At 36.9% G+C, this 21,740-nt stretch overlaps 1 protein-coding gene across 2 annotated transcripts; it reads right to left on the bottom strand.

Moving 5' to 3' along the window:
• Window positions 1-6,405: 6,405 nt before the first annotated feature.
• On the bottom strand, window positions 6,406-8,988 carry LOC131673924 (mediator of RNA polymerase II transcription subunit 23-like). Of its 2 annotated transcripts, none has more exons than XM_058952316.1 (6): window positions 8,702-8,988; window positions 8,136-8,385; window positions 7,889-8,063; window positions 7,655-7,818; window positions 7,410-7,576; window positions 6,406-7,336 (listed from the first exon to the last, which is right to left on the bottom strand). In XM_058952316.1, exons 3-6 carry the CDS (start codon window positions 7,999-8,001, stop codon window positions 7,184-7,186), a joined length of 597 nt encoding a protein of 198 aa, XP_058808299.1. In that variant the 5' UTR covers window positions 8,002-8,063; window positions 8,136-8,385; window positions 8,702-8,988; the 3' UTR covers window positions 6,406-7,183. The 2 variants fall into 2 exon arrangements, with proteins under 2 accessions (XP_058808299.1, XP_058808301.1); XM_058952318.1 differs by having other exon boundaries at window positions 8,136-8,379.
• Window positions 8,989-21,740: the final 12,752 nt, after the last annotated feature.

Genomic DNA, 21,740 nt, shown 5'->3' with positions numbered 1-21,740 from the left:
CTCTCTCTCTCTCTCTCTCCGGAAATGGGATAAATTTGCTTTCGCTGGACTTGTCGCTTATTATTATAAGCATTCTATTGTACTCGTAAGAGGATCGACAATAGATGCTTAATTGTTTTGGGAGTTACAGATTTATTCGAGGATTTGCATAACAACAATAAAATCATTAAGCCCTGATAAATTTGTTAAATTCCATATAAAAACTTTTTCATAGTGAAAGCAATTATTGAAAATCCTGAAGATTGACTTTGGTTTTTGAAATTCAACTCTCGAAGCTCAGTTTTCTTAATTCACGTGTAACCGCGTTTCACATCTAAAAAGAAGTCACGTACGCCTATTGATAAAGCAATATAGAATCATTGTTACGCTTGAACTTGCTGGAAACGTGAATCCCGAGTAAAAAACCTATTTGTAATTGTGGTGTTAAAAAGAGAAGGAAAAAAAGAGTCAATAAGTTTGACAGGCAAGTGAGACACTGGCTGAATATAAAATTGAAAACGTGCATGTGTCGCTCTTTGGTAATTACATAATCAGTTGGCCGTCCTTTCTGACGTAAAAAAAGATTAGATAATTCATCTACATGAAAGTAAAGAGATTCAATCTCGTGCCGTGTAGGAAAAAAAATCTCTTTTAGTTGGTGAATACGAAAGCTTTTTGACCATAGAACACGCGATGACCTACTCCTCGCTTAGCTCGAGTATAAATTTCAATTTCAAGAAAATTCGGCATCGATCGAGCTTTTCGAAAAGGGAACGCTCTCCGCGGGCGTATGCATATTTATGAGTTTTCAACGGTGGCAGCCGCGCGCGAGCTCCGTGTAAGCCGCACAACTACCACTACGGTCCCTTCGCAAACATGAAATATGTTCGCCCTGTCAAACTCGTTGTTTGTCGGCAGTTCTTGCTTGCCGTTGGAAAGTACCGAAATGAGTTGATTATGCGCTCGCGCGCAAAGAGATATGTTTCTGATTGCGAGGGAGTTTAAACCCTTTTTCCCTTCTGATAAAAGGGGACACAGCTTTTAAATGTATTTGATCGCTCGTTTAGTCTACGTTTATGGCCTCTAAAGAGATTATGATCTATTAAGAGGCCGTTATTTGTGTAAATATTTAACGACTAGGATATTACAATGAGCATGAAGGGGCGATATAGCAGATTGAAAACGATTCGAGTGTGTATGTACTATAGAGATTGTGTAATTTGCATAATTTCAGAGTGAATCGCGCTATTCGTCCAAAGCGCACTTGAAAACCTTTAAAATTAGTGTTTTGAAAATCATTCAAAAACTAATGAAGAATTTCAAGAAGACAACTACATTTTTATGAAATTTTGGAAAATTCTGGAAAACACTAAAGTATATGAAAGTTCATTAGCGACAACTTCGTTCAAATACATCCCATTCAAATACTAACGACGAATTCTCATTCTTCATATAAATCTGGTCGAATTGGCCAAAATTTTTTAATGTTAAAAATTCATTCTCAGAGCTCTTAATCACAACAAGTCAACTATTGAATTTAAAAAAAAAGCCAAGCAAAGCAAGGTATCAACGAAAATCGGTAATAACTGTCTTCATACGCACGCGAATCAAATTCTAACGACGGATTCTTTTTAAAAAATTCATTGATTTCAAAAGAATTGAACAACTCTGAAGCTACGACTGTCTCTGCGTTTACTTACGTATATTGACACCAACTTGCTGATATTTTTCGCAACTTAGTGACCTAATTATTCCTTACCAATTATTCAAAAATAAACTTGAAACTATAGCCAACGTACATTCATTTATGTATTTCATTCATTTTAAATGAGATTGAAACAATACTCATGATAAGACGGTATCTCGCTTTACACTGTTTAAACTTGGAGTTGAAAAGTCGTTAAAATTGTAAAAACTATAGTCAAAATAATATCACTCCTAGTTCGACCTATAATACCGACTGAGTTTTTCTGTCGGAATTACACCCCTTGAAATGCTTGTGACGCAAAAAAAGAAAATCATGAGGCTACCTAACTTTTTCTGGTACCCTGCTTTGCCATGATTTTCTCTAATACCATTAACTATAAGTAAGTAGTCTCTTATTTTTCGTCGCTGAAAACCCTTTGTAAGCAAATGAAAAAAATGACGTATACTTCGTACAAAATTTTAGACTATCTTCCCTGCATAGTGCTGCACAAGGAAAAAGAAATTGATCGTGTTCAAGGTGCAAATAATTTGATTAGACAGCTGCGCGAAGAAGAACATTGTCAAAATGGACACTGAGTAATTTTTCGCACCAATGCGCATTTTTCGATTCAATCGGCCAGCAAGGAGTGTCCGTCGATATGAAATTCACTTCCATTGTATGAGTTCTCAACCCGAGAATATATATAACATTAAATCGAAGCTTTGTATTTTTGGTTATAAATTGAGTCGCTAAAAATAAATACAATATAAACGATTCGTGTAGACATACATTGACATGATAACTATTCATAAATAAGGTAGTCTATTTCAAACTTGCGGTTTTTTCAATCTTCTCGCTGTCGTCAATAAAATTTACAAATTAAAAAAAAGACACAACAAACCCAATAAGAATGCAATTTTGTAGTGGTAGGTTTCAGGCAAAAATACGAACGTGAATTTTATGTGGAAGTGACCTATATGTATACTGAGTCGCGTCAGAGCTATAATTACCCTTATTGATTTTGGTACCCCTTGGGTTCATCGTGCCTTCAGCCGCTTTATATAGCCCATGAGTGTACTAGTATCTCAAAAAAAAAAGAAAAGCCCATCATATTCGCATAAAAAAAATATCTCGTTACCGAACAAAGTTTACAACTCCCAGGACGTTCAATCTACTCTGCATACTTTACGAATCGTAAACAAAAAGTTTCTAAGCTCTACAGACGTGTGCGAGCGCGAAAAAGAGAGAAAATAGATAAAAAAGCTAATTATTTCGAGAAGCGAGCGCGGGTTGACCGTAAAGCGAAGCCGCGGCTAAATTAGGCAATTTACACGGTGTGTGCCCGATGCAGAAGCCGCAGAATTTTTAGGAGCGACTTTTATTAGTCTCCCAAGAGAAAGAAGAACCTCGATGCTGCCGAGTTATTAGTCGACGGCTTTTTTCGGATGCAAGTATATGTGGGAATAGCCGAGAGGTTGCTTTTCGACTCAGTGTTTGAGTCTATAAAAATTGAGGATCGAGTTTTTTCGATTCCGTGGAAGGCGTTGAAATACGAAACTGAAGCTTTGCAATATTCTAATGTAACTCTTGCATTCTTTCATATAAAAAAATTAGAGGTTCGACTTTTTCTCACGGTTCTGTAATTCAAATTAAAAAGTTTAGTTCTAAAGTGATTCTTTTTTCTTTTCGTTTTACCTTTCACAAAGAAACTCTATAAGGTGATGATACTAGAGATTATTAAAAAAATAAGAATAATTCATATTCGTAGACTCTAATGCAAACATTAATAAACTAACAGTTCATGTAACTGACATTTCAACAACGGTATATCGATTTACTTCATTAGAATATCAGCATCATTTGAGCTATGTTAGTTATTATGTAAAAAGTTGTTTTTCCAACATTGACATATAATTGCATTTTTCATTAATTTTTTTTTTTTCATTCACGATTCTCAAGGATTATGAACTGTACAGCTATCTTAGTCGTAAGACATACATGACAATATCGAAGCAATGAGCATTAAACGACTAGTTTGAGAAAAAATAACAATTTCCGAGAATTCGGTAGTCAAAACTACTAGGAAAAAGGAATAGTAAGGTGGCTGATAATTTATGAATAATAAAATTCATCGTCAAGCTGTTCGACGCTTTCGGCAGCTACATAAACATTTTTAGGGTGGTCTTCTCGTTATAGCTCAATAATTATGAAGGAATGCTACATCTAATTAGGTAAGCTCGCCTCTTAGCAATTGATTGAAAAATTAGAAGTTCGTAATTGCGGCAATAGCAATTTCCCAGTTGGATTAAAATCCCAAATGCCAATCTGCTTTAATACTATGCCAGATGTCATACGAATAATCCGTGCATCTGCGCTCGCTGCAGAAGTGTCATAAGAAGACAGAGAGCTAAACGACGCGACTAATCAGCTTAGACGTAGCACGCGCCGACGCCTCTCGCTCACTATTTTCAGCTGCTTTGCTTAATCTTAATCCCATTTTAGTCGCGGTCACTTGAATAGATTTTTTCAGGGAGACTTGGAAAATCTGAAGCTACTGTTTGACGTCTTTTCCAGTCCCTTTAGGATGATTTACTCAAAGCTTCGAACGGCTCTATTATTTTTTTGAAATTTGACATGTTCCATGAATGCATTTTTCTTTCCATGTTAAGTCTTGAAGTTTCTATAAATATTCAAAACACTAGATTTGTTATCATTGCACTTAACAAAATACTGTTCGAATGAATGTAATTATTTAATCATAAAAATGTCATGAGCTGAAGTACGTGGCTTTTCGTTGAAGTGTTGAATTAAAAATAATTTTAAAAAATTTAAACAATAATTTTTAAATTTCAGTTCAATTTAATAATATGTTAGATTTTATTTTCAGTTTAATTTGATTTCTTTACGAACACCATAAGTTCCAATAAGCGTCTGACATTATTTCTTTATTTTCGTGTCATGAATTTTTGCCATAAATACACTGACAAAAATAATCTAACAAAATTTATTATAAAAATAGTAAAACTAGGACATACTCGAGTTCATAATAAAATTTAATATATTTGTAACAATTATTGTTATACCTATTTTAAAGATTATTATAAAAGTAAGATAAATTACTATGTAAGATAGCAATTTTTGTTCGTAATATAGCAATTTTTACTACAGTCAGAATATGCCATAGTTTTTCTACGTTTTATAGTAAATATTACTACAATTATAGCAAATTTTATTATAACATTTCTTTTATTGTGATATTTTTCACATTAGGCTTAAAGTTTGTACAAATGTTTGCTAAATTAATGAGTCGATGAACTTATTTGTAATTTCACCTTAAGTTAACATAGTTACATTTCTAATTGTAGTCTCGTTATAATAACTTACAATTAAGTTTGGTTCATTAAACTAAATGAATAATTGTACAAACAAAATGTGTTTTCATATCTCGCTTGTATAATTTTTCATTATTACATTCTATTGTAGTTATCTCACGTGTGTTGTTTCAACCGTCGTTATCGCCTTGTATAACATCTTATTAGCATAATCACTAGTATAAAAGAACCTTCGATTAAGTAGAGCTCGTATTCTATCAAATAACAAGAACTACATAACATAAAAATGTGGTCTAGATTGTTTTTCCTCGCCTTATTGGTTATTGGTTACCATCTGTTTTTAGTTACTGCTTACCATACGGCTCGCCACAATTGGGGTTAGTGAAAAAAAAATTCATTTTCTGAGTTTTTATAAATTTAAGCGATTTCTTTACTCAAATTTCCTATTTAGAATGGGAAGCCAATCCAGAATTCGTAAACTGCAGAAGAATCTGTAATGGTAAGTGAACGCTAAATATTAAAAGTAAAAATCGCATTCGATATTATCGTATATTGTATCTGAAAATAATGTATACTATTTTAGCCTGGAAGAGACAGCAATATATTAGAGGGATAGTGGTTCAAGTAGAATGCAATGAAGATTGCAAAACCGCATCCGGACAAGAGAACTTTTTGAACACTATGTAACTCTAGGTCTAGCTAAAAATATGCTTCAGTTCTAGAAGAATTAAAAAATGTAATATTGCCTAAATTTGTTATATAATTTTTTTTAAATATATGAAATATTGAATATAATTCGGTTTAATTATTTTTTCATGTGCGATTTTACTTTATTCATACACTGAGAGAAATAAACCTATAAAATTTATTAAAACTGTAGTAAAAATTACTATAAAATATCGTAACGGTCTGACACATCTGCGATATAATAATTTTTACTACAAATTATAGTAAATTTTACTGCTTCAATTTTCACTATACGTTATAGTAAAATTTACTATTTGTGTGATAAATTTTAGCATATCCATGAAGAAATCTTCATTTTTCGGTATGATAAATAACGTTCACGATTATAGCAATATTTACTGGTCAAGGAATTAAATGAAAAAATACAAATTCCACAGGAGCGCATTTATATGTATAGATATATGACAATTAAGTACTAAATTTCCAGATTTTTTGATATACAATGTACAGAGTCGCTTTAATCGCCGATCGCCAAATTCGCTAATCATTCAAACTACCTATCCTATATAACACGCTTCTTTCTAATACCGAGTTCACTTTGCACGCAATTTTGATGTGCAAGTAGAACTTGGAACCCTTATATATACGAAGTGGCGATAGTTTTCGCCACTCGCGAGAAAGAAGACGCCATCTACTGTTAGACTTGAAATTTACACACCTCAACTGGTTCTGTAAAATTCAAATATAATTTCAACTTTTTATGAGGAAAAAAATAACAAGAAATAACACTTCCAATAATAAAATATGTTTATTTTAAATCCAATTTTCTTAAATATAATTAAATCCATCGCATGCCATAACCATTTTAGATAAATAATAGTCGTGAACTTCTTCTTCTTCTACCTTATTCCAATCATAACTATCAAGTGTATAAACTTTAAAGGCATGCAAATGATCGCTCTCCTAATATTTTTGTTATAAAAGTATGCTTTGAATTCCGTTTGAATATTTCATGAACTTCATGAAAAACAGGACCGGAAGAAGAAGCAGACACAAAAATACTATGTTTTTTTATAAGTTTATATAAAAAAAACCATTTTAACGCTTGATAAGTCAAATTCGTTCAATAAGTGGCAGTACTTTTCAAAATCTGGTAATGAATTTCTAAATAATAGTTTAGAATTCCTGGACATGAAAGTCGGGCCAGCCGTTTCTTTGATCATAAATCGATAGCTTAAATCAGCACTGGCAATGTTGACACAACTCAAAACACCGCGTCGCTCGTGGAGTACGTATACATGAGACGGCAATGGCATGACGAACCTAACCTGAATAGCGTTGTCATGCGCCGCGCGCGTTTTTTTTTTCCCGTGGCAGTAAATATAGCTATTTTTTCTCGCTTTTTTTACTATGCAACATAGTAAAATTTATTATAATCCGATAGTAATTTTCGATTTTAGTAAAAATTACTAATGATTATAGCAATTTTTCTTGAGCTTTATAATACGATGCTAATACGATGATTATCAAGAATGATTTTCCACAAGAGACAAAGAAATAACGGAGGAGAATTCGGAACAGCAAAATGAGCAAGAATATCGTTTTCATTGCTCATTGAACTCCAATTTCTATATTCTTCTTCAACGGCTTTCTAAAGTGCAAAAACATTTAAATTACAGATGATACTTGTGAGAAAATATTGAAATTTTTGAAAAGATGAATACCTTTATCTGTTGTTTATCCTCTTTCGAAATACTATTTTGTAAGAAAAAGTCGCTTAAAATGGGAGGGAAACATTGCAACGTGTGATCCGCCCACGAATGCGGCGTGTTTTGCATAATAATATTAAGCAGATCCTTACACCAAGTACCACTTCCATCTCCACCAGTTCCTAACAGAAAAGATAATAATATTAAAAGAAAATATAATAAGTATTATAAGAGCTTTTACTAAATATAATCATTAATACCTGTAATATGCATTGATCTAGCAAGAGTTAAAACTAAAGCCCTATTAAGCTCTTCCGAATCAGCGGAAACAAGTGTTTTTGGTTCAGACAAGAATCTGGACAAATGCGGTTGAACTTCTGCAGAGCCGAGATTCGTAATTAGCCGTAATGCAGTACTCTCAACACTGAAAAATTAATATTTCTTTTATTAAACAATTTTTTAGATAGATTTCAAAAATAAATCATTTTAGTTACCAGAGATGTAATTGCGTTTGATTAGTCTGTGGTACAGCAGCAAGGCTATGTAAATGACTCAAAATTTGTACTCTGTAATTAGGTTGGATGTGATGCATCCTATAGCTAAACATATCTAAAAGGGTATAAAGAATACCCCAGGCGTGTGCTTTAAAAACTGTCGGCAGTAAATGACCTGAAAACATTACAAATCTCATTAGACATTGTCATTTTTACATTGATCGGCTGAAATCAATGTTATTCTTACCTATGAATTTTTTAATACCAAAACTTTCTATCTCCGTGTAAACCAATAATCTACTGTAAGTTTCTACAAGGGCTCAAATCAAACAAAAACTTAGAGTGCTGATATATGTGGCAATTGCAGGAGCTTGATCTACGTCTTGTTCTACTTATTTAGTTGTAATGTTAGCTGGAATAATTTCATTGTTGTTTGTGATGTCTTTTAATGGGCCTGCATTGCCTGATTCGTCCTGAACGTCGTCTTGACTCTGTAACTATTACGCATATTTGTCAGTACGCTTAACTATTTACAAGAAACAAACGCTTATAGAATCCACAAAATTACCTCTACATAATTCCCTTCATCAGCCATTTTTAACAAACATTACTCAAAGTCATATAGAAATCGAAATAAATTACCCAATTCACTGAGAATAATATATGAAAAGTGTGAAAGTTAGGTTAGAAAAAATAACATGCATAGTATCATGAAAATGATTTTCGATGAGCTCTGGTGATAAATGTAATTGAAAATTGTCCAAACCAGCAACTACATTTCAGTGTATTTAGATAAAAATTAATTGTACTTACGACTGTCAACACGAAATTTCCAACAGAACGATCAGCACTGGCAATGTTGACACAACTCAAAACACCGGCAATGGCATGACGAACCTAACCTGAATAGCGTTGTCATGCGCCGCGCGCGTTTTTTTTTCCCGTGGCAGTAAATATAGCTATTTTTTCTCGCTTTTTTTACTATGCAACATAGTAAAATTTATTATAATCCGATAGTAATTTTCGATTTTAGTAAAAATTACTAATGATTATAGCAATTTTTCTTGAGCTTTAGTATTTTTCACTAAACTATGTAACTAAATTCTTTCGATCTTATAATGAAATTTATTGTGTGCACGAATAAATATGAAGATATTTTAATGCAAATATTGTTCATCCTATTTTTTATCATGCATTATAGCAATTTTTATAATGAACCATAATATATTTCAATGTTTGCTTATCATAAAAATTATGACAAAGATTATAATAATTGAAATTATCATATCAAAATTCCTCACAAGGACATTGTGTCAGTCAGTTACTATATTTTATAGCAATTTTTCTTGTAGTTTTAATAAATTTTGTAAGTTCATTTCTCTCAGTATACTGTTTTTGATATGAAATTGTACAAAATTTAGAGTACGCTGCCGAAAAATCAGGTACGTTTCAACGATAGTGTGTAAAAATGAAACGTCGAACAGCAACAAAATTGAAAGTAATTCTCACAGATATCCATGCTCGGTTATTTTTTCAATATGGGGTAATCCATTTCCGCAGACTGAAGCGTTATTGTATTCGAAAAATGCAGCTTCTGATGACACTAAAGGATAATCTCTCTCTCTCTCTCTCTCTCTCTCTCTCTCTCTCTCTCTCTCTCTCTCTCTCCTGTCGCTCGTGTCCTGCCTTCAACAATCGTGAATAGTCGTATTCAACCCTTGTATAAAAAGAGTCTTTGCCGAAAGAGACGTTAGTGTTTATCAAAGCTTCGCGCGCGCGGGTTTCCGCGTGAAATATGAAAAAGCGAGGGGACCGCACAGGTAGACGGGAAACGGTGTAAAATAACTCAGAGAGAAACGGAACAGCAGGGAGAATTTCCAGAAACAATCGGCAACCTTTTGCGCCTGAGACTGCGGGACAGAACGCCAAGATAAGAATGAAGTGCTCGACACTGTCGTCATTCAACTAATTTCTCTTCTTGTTTTTTTTGTTATTTTTTATTGCCAACGGAAAAATGCCTGTTTTCGTGATATTCTTCATGATTTGCGAGGTATAATTACGTTAACAAATTACGGTGTCTGGCACGAAGTGGAAAATCATAATGACTGTGAAACAATGGTAAATCATACTTTATAATGATGTTACATAATTTCAAAAAGTGTAACTTGACAATTGTTGGAGTTCGAGAAAATAAAAACGACCAACGGAGAGTCCATGAGCAATGAATGATGCCTCGCGCAATTTAAATAATCGTACCCTTGGCATGACTGAATTAACACTCGCGAGTATGGAATAAATGAATATATAATTAATCGAAGATTACTCATAAGTGCGCGAGACGAAAATTTAAATCAAATACTAACATTCTCTTATTTGTACTTTTCTTGTTCTATTAATCAACATTTCACCTTTATAGTAAACGCATATTGATCCATTCCAAAAGTGTCACCAATCTTTTGAAGTTTTATTTCTTATTTTTACATTTCAACTCGTTATTTGATAATGTCACAAAAAAATTAACGATGCGTGTACTTGAAGTTGCAAGCGCATCTCCACCTTCTCGCGCACTTCCATCGACTCGTGCACTCTTTTAACGAGCTATACTCGATCTCTCGAATGCGTGTAACTTTATTTGCATTTTATATTTATCGCGAATGAGGTGTCCAGAGCGTGTGTGAGAGAAGTATCAAGCGCAGATGCTTTCTTCGGTACGCGAAACACGGAAATTCCCGCGCCCGCATTTCTCGCACCTCTGTGCATGGTCAGAAGCTGCTCGTACTCGAGCTTTAAGGAGAAAGAAATATCTTCGGATCTTGCTCGTGCGCCGTTCAAGCGACTGATATTTCATATCCGAGATTTAATTTTTGTCAAGTTTCCGTTACGTAAGCAATAATCCTACGGCTTTGAAATTGAATGATCCGAAGTTCATTGAGGCATGTCTGCTTCAGCGAAGTTCTTATGTTTTCTGCGATTTATAGCTGGTAATGTATGCATCACATGATTACGTCTCGACGTATAAGCTAGCGAATCAACCTTATTTATGTGCAATGTATGTCATTCGCGGCTAAATAAACCCACTGAAACAATTAAATTCAGTATAAATTATCAGGTCTCGAGCGTTAAAATTCAAATCCTCAAAGGAATTCGATTTTCGATCAGTTGGCAAGAAAACCGTCGCAGTGGAGAGTTTACTCCGCGGCAAGGCACGCATCGAAAACTTCAAAAAGACCTTAATGAGCATCGTCGTCGCTGTGGCTGTGATAATTTAACGTTGGTACACGGCTAAGCGAACAAGTTTTTTTTTTCACTTGGTTGCGTTACATTTTAATGGAGTGCACAGGTTTACAGCGTTTTAACATTCCGCCGCGACAAAGTTGCTAATATAACGAACCAGTTCGCCCGTTAAAAATAGACTAGATTCGAAGGTATTAATGAACACTCTCGGCTTCTCTCTCTCTCTCTCTCTCTCTCTCTCTCTCTCTCTCTCTCTCTCTCTCTCTCTCGTTCTCGTCAATTCGAGGGAATCCGTGTGTGCAATCGGTCGGATGCACACTGAAAGCTTCGCAAGCGGGGTCTCTGCCCTCTCGGACTCCGTTAAGCCGATCGATTATTGATCCACTACTCGGAGCTACCGAAACTACAAGGCGAGAATTTGTTTACAGCTTAGTAACCTAAATAAGGGCTGCAAGCTGTGTCCTCTCTTGGCTTTTATACTTTTTTTTTTAAACTTCAGTGGCTCTTTGCTGTAGAGTTTTCGTATCTTTTTCATGTGTTAAAATCAATGTTCTTTCTAGAATTGCTTTACTGGATACTTATATTGAATTTCTCGTATCATTTCTTGAAATATTATTATACAAGTGTTGTTTCCATTCAAACACTTTGAACTTATACAACATGAAATGAATTCGAATTTAATTTTTTTTTTAAAAGAAAGCTTAAATTTATTTATCCATGTATAAAAATCTTACTGGTTGATGTAGAGACCTCCTATTTCAAAAGTTAGAGTTAAAAATTAAGAAAAAATTACATGAAGCGGCTCTATTCACATAATAACATATATGATTAAAAACACCTGTAGAACTATAGTTTGTTATCGAAGATTAATCTCATTTACATTTTATTATTGAATCTTTGAAGTTAAAGTCACAGCTTTATTCAACTCTTTTGAGGCAATATCGTAAAGAATAAATGAAAACTTTGGTAATAATGTTCGTTTGTTGTGTACACAGCTTTAAAACAGCAACTGAAAATTATCTAGAACGTCGGCAAAATTCAAGACATCTCCTGCCCAGCAGCAACGGTCGTAGCGATAGAGTAAGAGAGAAGAGAGGGTAGCGACCGGTTCCGGCACGAAATGCATTTGTCAGCCACACCGCTGAAACAAATTGGCAGACAGCTCACAAATACGCTCTCTCTCTCTCTCTCTCTCTCTCTCTCTCTCTCTCTCTCTCTCTCTCTTACTCGCCACGTAAACTGCCTTTGACTAATGTGTTGTTCGGCCTCGACACGGCTCATGTACTCCACATTCGACGCGCGATTTTATAACAGCCGCGAGAGGAAGAGAGGACGAGAGACACCTCACTCGCGCGGCAGAGAGCAAGAGAAACAAGCGAGCGGCGCTTTTGGCCGACTTGTAAGGAAAGTTTGTCGGACGGGTGCGTTGCCCTTTTCGCTGGTAAACTTGAGCGCACTTTTTGGTAGGGAAGGGGATGATTCTTCGGTTTTCTGATCTGGCTTTACCGCGCGGAATCCAACTGATTATCCATTCGCGAGTGTAACTGACGAAAAGATTTGTGCTTGTTGACGTTTCTTTCCACTGGAATGTTCTCCACAAAATAAACATTGCTTCCGCGTTGACATAAATATTGTTACAGCATAAAGCGAGAGTATCTGTAAACGAACGCATAACTTTGAACGGTAAGAGTAAGAGTATGATGAACCCATTTTTATGCATAATAAAAGTGAACTGTCCATCGACTCAATGTAATAGAAGGCTGCTTGCTGCTTAATAATTGAAGATCGTAAAACATCACCTAATTAGAATGGTTCTCAATCCCGAGATACACGTTGCAAGCTTTGTGGCTGACTGATATTACACTTTTTATGCCTGACATTATATGTATGAAAGAAGGAGAAGACTGCAAATAATTAAATGGGCTCGAGGCCAATGACTGGCTAGCTTAGCCTACTTGGCACCTCACCGATTTCGTGATCCTTTCTTATATTACCCGCACTCACGCTATACGTCGATAAGCCAGTTCACCCTGTTTATTGATTACTTTTTATTTATCTTTCTGCTTGGATCGCAACCTTCTTTTACGTTCCATGATATTGTTTTACTTGTGTGGCTGGCATACAGCAAACATTTCTCTTAACTTTTTTTCGTATTACATCGGTAACATTGCCAGGTTCGTATCTACCGCTAACCAAAGTACTCTCATAGACGTATGTATCCCATCACAAGTGCGATGTGTATACGCTTCATATAATTGACCGAAACTCGAAGATTTCAAGGTGTACGCATATTATTAAGTAATAATTATTCGCTGAGTGGAACGCATGCAACATTTGAAAATATAGTTATTTTGTATGTAACACATTGTTCGATAAACGATTGAATGCATCACTAATCATCTGTGATTCAAGTTACTGATGTTCAGCTAACTTTTGAGTTCTATTTGGAATTTTAAGTGAATAACTTGGAAGCGGGGCACATCGTTTGTTCGTATTTTTAGAATCCACGCTATAAGCTCGACTACCAATTATCGGATAATGCCGTGAAAAATCCTCAGCTCTTCGCAACTTTTCCGAAAACGGCCTAACAAACACTTCAGATACAAACTAACACAAAAAACGGGAAGAAAAATGCATTTCTCATAGACCTCATAGGCGTGAACGTGCCACAATTCTCTATAATAAACAACAATAGCATGAAAAGTCGACCTCTCGAGCGCGTGAGTTAGCCCTTTCTTTTCTGTACGCTCAGTCGAACGTCATCTCTTAGGTGACCAAAGATATCGGCCAATATATCTAGACCGCACTGTGTGCCCCTGCAGCGACATTAAGCCGAATGACGTTACGTTTTTTCGCGTTTTTCTCACGTTGGCGTCTTCCACTACTTCGTCTCTTTTTTTCCGCGAAATAAACAATAAATCATTCGTCAATAGGCAATGCACACTTCACAATATTGTGACGTTCCTTGGAAGAAGAAAAAACGAATAACTATGAACGTGTACGCATGTTCGCTTCCTCAAGAGAAGAAAAAAAAATTAAAATAACGCTTGCACGCGAAAATGATAAGCTCAAATATTTGAAAGCTCGTACAGTTATTTTCTCTAGAGGTGACATCACAAACACACGCGGCTTAAAACGATTTTTCCTCGTTCCTCGCGCGGCTCTCTGTGCACCAGCGACAGACTTTTTATGATTTATTGACTTTACGTCGTGGCAGCGGCGGCGACTATACATTGCGCTATTTGCCGGACACACGCGCGTGGCGCCAATACCGCGCGAGTGCGCGCTTGCTATAACGATTAAATTGATTATTTTAAAGCGGTTTCCCGGAAGTTGCGCTTTATTACTGGCACAAGGAGTCCCATGAGGATAGGTTTTATTCTCAGTTATAGAGAAACCATTTTTGGATACGGCAGAGTATTATTTCTTAGTTTTCTGAGATTTATATGAAACTTATTGAAACTTATTAGTATAATGCATTAATGAATGAGATACGTATTTCGATAACGATTTGCTCGATTATATAAGAAACGATAAATCCGTGAAAACGTATGAAACGTATGATTATTATTATGAATTTTGAACCCCGAGCGGGGTATTAGCAGCGCATTAGAGAATCCTCTCAAGTCGCCTACAGAATTTTCTATCACAAGTATGTAGAATGTTTGTGATTTCGATTCATCGAGTTTACTCGCGTTGCCTTTGATCTCGCAGCCTTGATATCGTCGATATCGCGCAGCTCTAAATTTTATCACGATAGCAAACTCTACAAACGAATGGTATTCTAAGAGCATTTTGATCGTTGTTTTCGCGTCGAACTTAAGAGTTGATTATTCTCCGAAGAAGCTTCGAAAACCGTGAAGCATATTTGTCTAAACAGAAAGTAAGCGTACGCGATGACTATTGAAGAGAAAAAAAAATTATTTTCACAGCCGCGTTCTCCGAGTGTACGACGTAGAAAAGGGACTTTCTAGTTCGTACGTAGGATTCTTCATCGAAGCGCGTCTCCGCCGCGCGCAAACACGTGCAGATGCTTCCGGCTTATTGCAGAGCAACGCAGACTATATATGAAGACGCCCCGATTTTCTCTCTCCCGTTCAAATATTGAGCGCCGTGGACCTCTTACGAAAACAGCCTGAAGGGCTTCCTTTTTTTTACTCCCAGAACGCGCGCGACTTTGCCCCAGTGATCAAAGAACTCCGAGTTTTATTTCCGTGTCTTCTTTTGTGGGATTTACAACGATTTCGGTTTTGTAAGTATCTTTGAGGTTCCGGTTGTCAGCAGTTTGATCTGTTATTGTGGGGGAAATATTACACTCGATCTTTCATACTTTTATCCAAAATCCTTAGTATGGGAAAATATTATTACTCGAAAAGTTTCATGAGAAAATTTAAGAGATTAGCTCAACAAAAACACAACTAACTTAAATTAAAGATATGTTGTAGAAAACAAAAGCTCGCTAGAACTTGCCCACTCGAAAAGCTCAAAAGGTAACGCATCAGTTGAGTCGGGACGCAGCGTACGTGTAATAATGCGGCAAAGAAAAGAGCAGAGAAAAAAAAGGATTGGTGCTCGAATGCAACGCAGAAAAGGGACTTTTATCGAGCGGCGTGTGTAGACGAGGGGATTAACGCATCTTTACGGCCGCGCGTACACGCGATAATCTCGGTGCCGCATCGGCAAACAGTCGTCGTCGTCGTCGTCGTCGTCGTCGTCGGCGTCGGCTGCTTTCCGCGAACGTGCGCCAATGGAATGCACCTGCATGCGCATGTCTGCGCGAGCGCGCAGGCGAGCATCGAAAGCATATAGGCGCGTAATCAAAAGAGGAACTTTTATCGTTCGTTCACGCGTGACGATCATTTCACTTGTTCTCTTCGTATGCGCGAGAGGGAGAGCTTTCGCGCATACGGAGGGTGATTCTGTATAGTTGATCGTCGATTGAACAGGACTTAATTAACAAGAGGATTCGCACACGCCTCGTGAATTTTTCGATCTGGAAACGATTCGCCATAGCTGAAATGTCCGCGCTGGAGAGCAAATTACCGAATCGATCGCGAAAAAAAAATGTTTAACAAAATATCGGTGAAGTAATTTGCGTTGAGAGTGAACGGAAGTGCCTGGAAATTCCCGAGCTGAAAAGAGAAACGAGAGCACGCAGCCACCTCTGTGATATCCTTCGGCTTGTCGACGACGCGTGCCGAAGAGGTAAAAGAGAGGATGAGCTCCTTTTGCTTTGCAGCCGGCGGCGCTCACGCGACGTCTCGAGGACCTCCCGAGAGTATATAGGCAGGCTAGCACCTGCGTAACCGATCCTCCCCCGCGGCCGCCATTCTTCCGGCTCGGAAGCCCTCGCACGATGCTTATCTTTTTCTCTTTCTTCTTCTGCTTCTTCCTTTTTAATAAGAATTCTTGTTTTTAAAAATTATTTTTTTTCGTTGCGTTGCATTCCTTAAAAGACTCCTCGAACTCTGACATTTTTTTTCTTACCTCCTTCAGCGAAAACGTGAGCAAATACTTTTAGTCCGATCGCTTGCGCGCAGCGTGTGGTTCTGCTTTTTTTCTCAGCGACTGTGGCGGGAGACTGTTACTTTTCCGCTCTTTTTACCTGATGTGCCTTTTCCCTTTTGTGCTTCGGCTCTTGCTCTTTGACAATTTGGTGTTTCGACTCCCTATTGTTAGCATGTAGTGCGGATTTTGGAATATTTTCTTTGTTATTTATTTTAAGAAATGTAACTATTACGTTATTTTAATATTTAAAAATAAATGACGGCAAGTTTCTTTACTATAGGTCAGCGCGTTACTAAAGGAGTATAATATTGCATGCTTGGATACTGAATGTCTTGTTTCTTTCAGCTGTATTTTTAGACATCTAAATTTAGAATCCGGAAGGCGTAAACGCCAGAATGCAATGCTTAATTTATGTAAGACTCGCTTCTCACGCAAATAAAAAAATCGATCACTTATAACTCTATCCACCTGTTCACAATCGTGTTAACCTTTTTCCCGTCTATATATAACCGAATCTTGTCGATCCCACTGTTGATGCATCGGTCAACCGTCCACGTCGTTGTCGCTGGGTTTTGTTTACCAGGCAGCAGAGCTGTTTGCTCGTCGCATTCCTCCACTTCAAAAAGCTCGCTGCTGCTAGGTTATTTCTTCAAGAGACTTATACTTCGTAAAGTGTAGTGGAGGGTATAATTCTCAAACTTTCTACTCGCATATTTTTCCATGTTGATCTCTACATATGTTTAATTTTGCATGAGGCAAAAAAAAGTATATATGTCGAATTATAATTCGCATGCAATTCATAGGATAAGACGTAACATCGATGTCATTGGATTCTCCTTTTTTCAATGATTGTCACGATATAATCTTTTACATATTCAGAAGATGGTAAAAAAAGCGAGGCAACGTTTTACATATATACAGCGCTTGTTTTTTTTTTTTGTTTTATTTTATTTTACGTTTTGGTTAAACGATATCAATTAGAGATTCACCATAGCGAAGGTCGATTAATATTTTTCTTCTAAGAGAAAGTCCATTGTACTCGTGTTGATTTATGGCTGACATAGTAGTTCTAGCAAATATATCTGTTTTCGTAGTTTTTACAAGCAAAAATGAAACTGACGTTTTAAATCTATGCTTTATTTTATCAAGAATAAAAGATTAAGGGATTTCTGTTTAATTAAGCTTATAAGCGATAGTATAGTGCAGTAAAGATAAACTACGCACTCTAGAATCTAAAATAGTCAACAGTAAATAAACGTCTAAAATAAATCGATAAATACGATGCTCCATGCAATCGATCTACTCTTTCCTGCGATGATGCACGACACGTGAAAGGGATTTACAATTTACCTCGAGAATCATGATGTTTCGCTCTATTATACGTCAAACGTCCTCATGCTGGTGCACTATCTATCAACGTGTTTCTATTGACTTTTATTTTACCAACTGATCATGCGAAAAATCATCAAGAGATTTGAACTATCGTGTTTTGCCGTTATCAAAATAAACTCCGTGCATTAAATTGTTTTGATATTGTGGATAAGAGTAAAATTGAAAGTTTTAGTAGCTTTTAAAATAATATCGCTATTACGCCCGATGACTGTGCGAAAAATTATTTTTCTTTTTTTCAACAATTGCCTACTTGAAATAATTCCGTATACACCGATTGTGGAGGAATTTCAGTCTCTAGTGGTCAGCTGTCGATGAGTATCTTTAACACGGACGCCTATTTTTTTTACATTCTCTTGAAGGACGGAAATGCATGAGTTTGTGAGTTTTTCTTTAATTACGAGGAAATCATATACAGTTGCAGGAATCGTCAGTACAATAGCTTTATACGATATATAGGTATGATTTAATCGAGCTACGCAGATAATTTAATTATAAGAACATACTTTGCCGTCGAACACACTTGTGTTTACAGTAATTACGTGAAAGTTGACAATGTTGCATCGGTAATATAATCTAATATGTAGCGATTTCGAAGTCATACGATATCGTACCACTTCCTCTCTGCTCTACCGTTCTTTATTGTTATGTAATACATAAATAATAACTATCTGGACATTCCATCCGCCATTTTTGTCCAATCCAAATTTATTGCGATACAGCAATTATTTCATTTTTTATTTGACAACTGAGTTGCGCCGCTCAACAGTTACTCCGTGTGCGGCTGATTGACAGGCGCGACCAAAAGCTTATAAATATCAATAAACGACATTTATTAGACTCGATTTAAATGTTTCTTTTCTTGGCGGAATCTCTGACTTGGGTGTTCGTTCCTTGTTTCTTCCGAGAATTTGACCTTTACGGTCGGAACGCATCTGTAATTAAGAGCTCAAGGTGTTGATCGTTCGTTGGAATCCCACTACAAATGTCAATCAAACTTACAGGCAGAAATCATAAATTATAGTTCAGCAATTTTTGTTTCGCACCTTCTCGCAAGCGCGCGCATCACAGATGACTCCTACACTCGCAAAATAGAGTCGTAAAAGTGTCTTTTTTTTATAGATGGCAGAAATCTTCGCTTTCGTGTACTATTTATATTATACGATAAGATTTGTGGAAGAAAAATTACAATATCGTTTGAAAATCCATACCAGTAGAGAATGAAAATATCAAGCCCTCGATAGATGGTATAAGCATCCTGTACGATGTGATTGAAAAATTGATGAAATAAGTTAATCGAATACTATTGAACAACCAATTTATTAAACCTGATCGTCCCGCCTTACTAGCGTTTCTTTTCCAATGCTAGACAATTGTCGTCGAAGATTATGGAACCGAAAAACTGCTATCGAGCCCTCTCACAGAGTCGAATCACCGATCTTATCACCTAATAGAAGAAAGAATTTATATTTAATATCTTCCGGGCAGTAAACTTCGCACAGCATTCGCAAGCCCCCTCTGAGGCAATTTGCATGCGGTCGATTTATTGCACACTATGCGCCGCAGCACTGCACACACGCGCGTACACACGCGCGAGGCATCGATCACACGCTTTTACTTTGGGCAGCCGGACGAGAGACACATGTCACGTTGACGTGGCTATCGACGTTCGCATGATGAACGCTGTAGCGCCTCGTGCATGACACGCGGGCACGACAAAATTATCTTTCTGCCGCGACCAAGACCCGCGCGATGTTTCCTAATTTAGACGGAATTGTTTTGCATGTTCTTGCGAATTTCAACGCCGCGACGTGTTTCTCAGTCAAAACTTCGCGCCTGATATGCGCCGGCGAGTTTGTTTTTCATACTTGGCTTCGATAGGCACACAACAGGAATATTACTTTTTCCTCTTAATCCTCCTTTTGGTATTCCATGCTGTGTGTCTACTTTTAGACCTCGCTAATTTTCGATCGATAGAACACGCAATGGCTGCTAATCGAAACGCAATCGGCAAATAATGGATTAATCTAAGATGAGTGTTCAGTGAAGGATAAAGCGGTGATTTTTTTCAAGATCGTGTAAAACAAGCTGCAGCCCTAAAGGTGAGTAAAGGTGAGTAAACATATGCACAATAAGCAACTTGACTAAGCGTGTAATTGGCCACGGTCCATTAACGGCCGTTGATCACTGCTCGTCATCGTTGTCGCCGCCCCATTTGCGTAATCGACGTCGTCCTGAATTCTCACTCATAACGTATACGCTTGCACTACGTCCATTGACGCGTCGCTCGTCCTTCCTCGTAATCGATATATGTTCTTATGCGTGGGTGTGTCCTATGACATAGTCATTAGCTCAACGAATTTAAGTAGACTTTTGATGCATTTGGTGTTTCTCGATGATTAGTAACACACCTCACACTCTGGCTTATAATGGCGATTTCGATTAGGGATTGTCACGAAACAAGGAGTTTTTCTGATTAAACCTAATGACATAATAATGGTTTGTTAGGAAGTAGCATGCCATGTTAAACAATTTACATTAAAAAAAATTTACAAACCAGTCTGGTTACACACTATCATTATGGTAGAGACTTTGTTGCCGACACGATTGATTGTCTCGAACAAAATAAGCAATGAATAACGCATCATTGAAATTGAAGCTTCAGATGTGCAGAGTTTGAGTCCTAAAATTAAAATTCGTAACAATGCATCGTATATCTGCCCTTTCAGTGCAGTAACTTTCCATCTTTACCCGATTCTTCTTTCTTCCTTTTATTATATTATTTTTTTTTGTAAAAGACCCACCGTTGCATCAATGGAAAACTCGCGCGAACAGTGCATGCCATTGAGGATTTGCTGCTTGTATTATGCACGAAACCGCAAGACATTTCTCAAGGAGTCCCGCACTTGCTGCTGCTGGTTTAAATTTAGACGAAGGGCTCCTTGACTCCATTGTGCCAAGCTCGCGAGCATGGCTGATTTCTCGATTCAATTAAGTGCTGAGCTCGCCTTTTATTCTTTCTTTCCATCGTTTTTCAAGCTAAGCACGAGCTGCCATTGTTGCTTTTTATTCTCGTTTTTCAATTTATCATGGCGGTGCGCACATACTGCGGCGATGCGGGCTAATGAAAGACGAGATAATGTCCGCGTTAAGTTTGTTGAATCATGGGTCGTTGAGATAATTTGTGATCGATTATATAAATAGCTTTCATGGCGTTGAATACATGTCAGATCTGTTGTTGGTCTAGGACAATTTTACGTTGACTGGACGCAATACAAATCGCGAAAAAATTGCTCGCCAATGTGTCCTCAGTTAAAAAAAAGAAACAGTTAACAAAAAGAAAAGACACTTTCAAAATGTCATTCCAAATATCATTTTTTTGTCCACGCGCGTTGATAAAGCTGTACGCATGCATTGGTTCTCGGTGGCGGTGGTTTGCACAGTCGCAAATACACCCATCTGTAAGCTTTCAAGCCGCACATCGGCCCCCAAGAAGAATTTATCCCGATGCTTATCTCGCAGAAAAAAAACAAACAAATTTCGCATATAACGTAGCGCGTACGCACACACGCACACAAGGGACTGGACCTGAGTTACGGGGTATTTGCTTTCGCCTTCAGGGCGGCTCCCATTTTTTGGCATTATTTTATTGTCATTCGTACGATCTCTTTTTCTGCGTCTAATTAAAAAATCTCTTGGCATGATTTATGCCTAACGGTTT

Source organism: Phymastichus coffea, unplaced genomic scaffold (assembly GCF_024137745.1).
Source record: "Phymastichus coffea isolate CEN01 unplaced genomic scaffold, Cenicafe_Pcof_1.1 PCOF00205, whole genome shotgun sequence".
In the NCBI taxonomy this organism is placed as follows: domain Eukaryota; kingdom Metazoa; phylum Arthropoda; class Insecta; order Hymenoptera; family Eulophidae; genus Phymastichus; species Phymastichus coffea.
Note: the sequence above shows the minus strand (reverse complement) of the source record. Positions and strands in the feature narration are given on the sequence as shown.

Bases quoted from the DNA above. Each gene is read 5' to 3' on its own strand.
- LOC131673924 (XM_058952316.1), bottom strand. From the start codon at position 8,001: ATGTTTAGCTATAGGATGCATCACATCCAACCTAATTACAGAGTACAA. The intron at 7,819-7,888 runs GTAACTAAAATG...TTAATTTTTCAG, and splicing joins CAAACGCAATTACATCTCTG to TGTTGAGAGTACTGCATTAC. The intron at 7,577-7,654 runs GTATTAATGATT...CTTTTCTGTTAG, and splicing joins TAGATCAATGCATATTACAG to GAACTGGTGGAGATGGAAGT.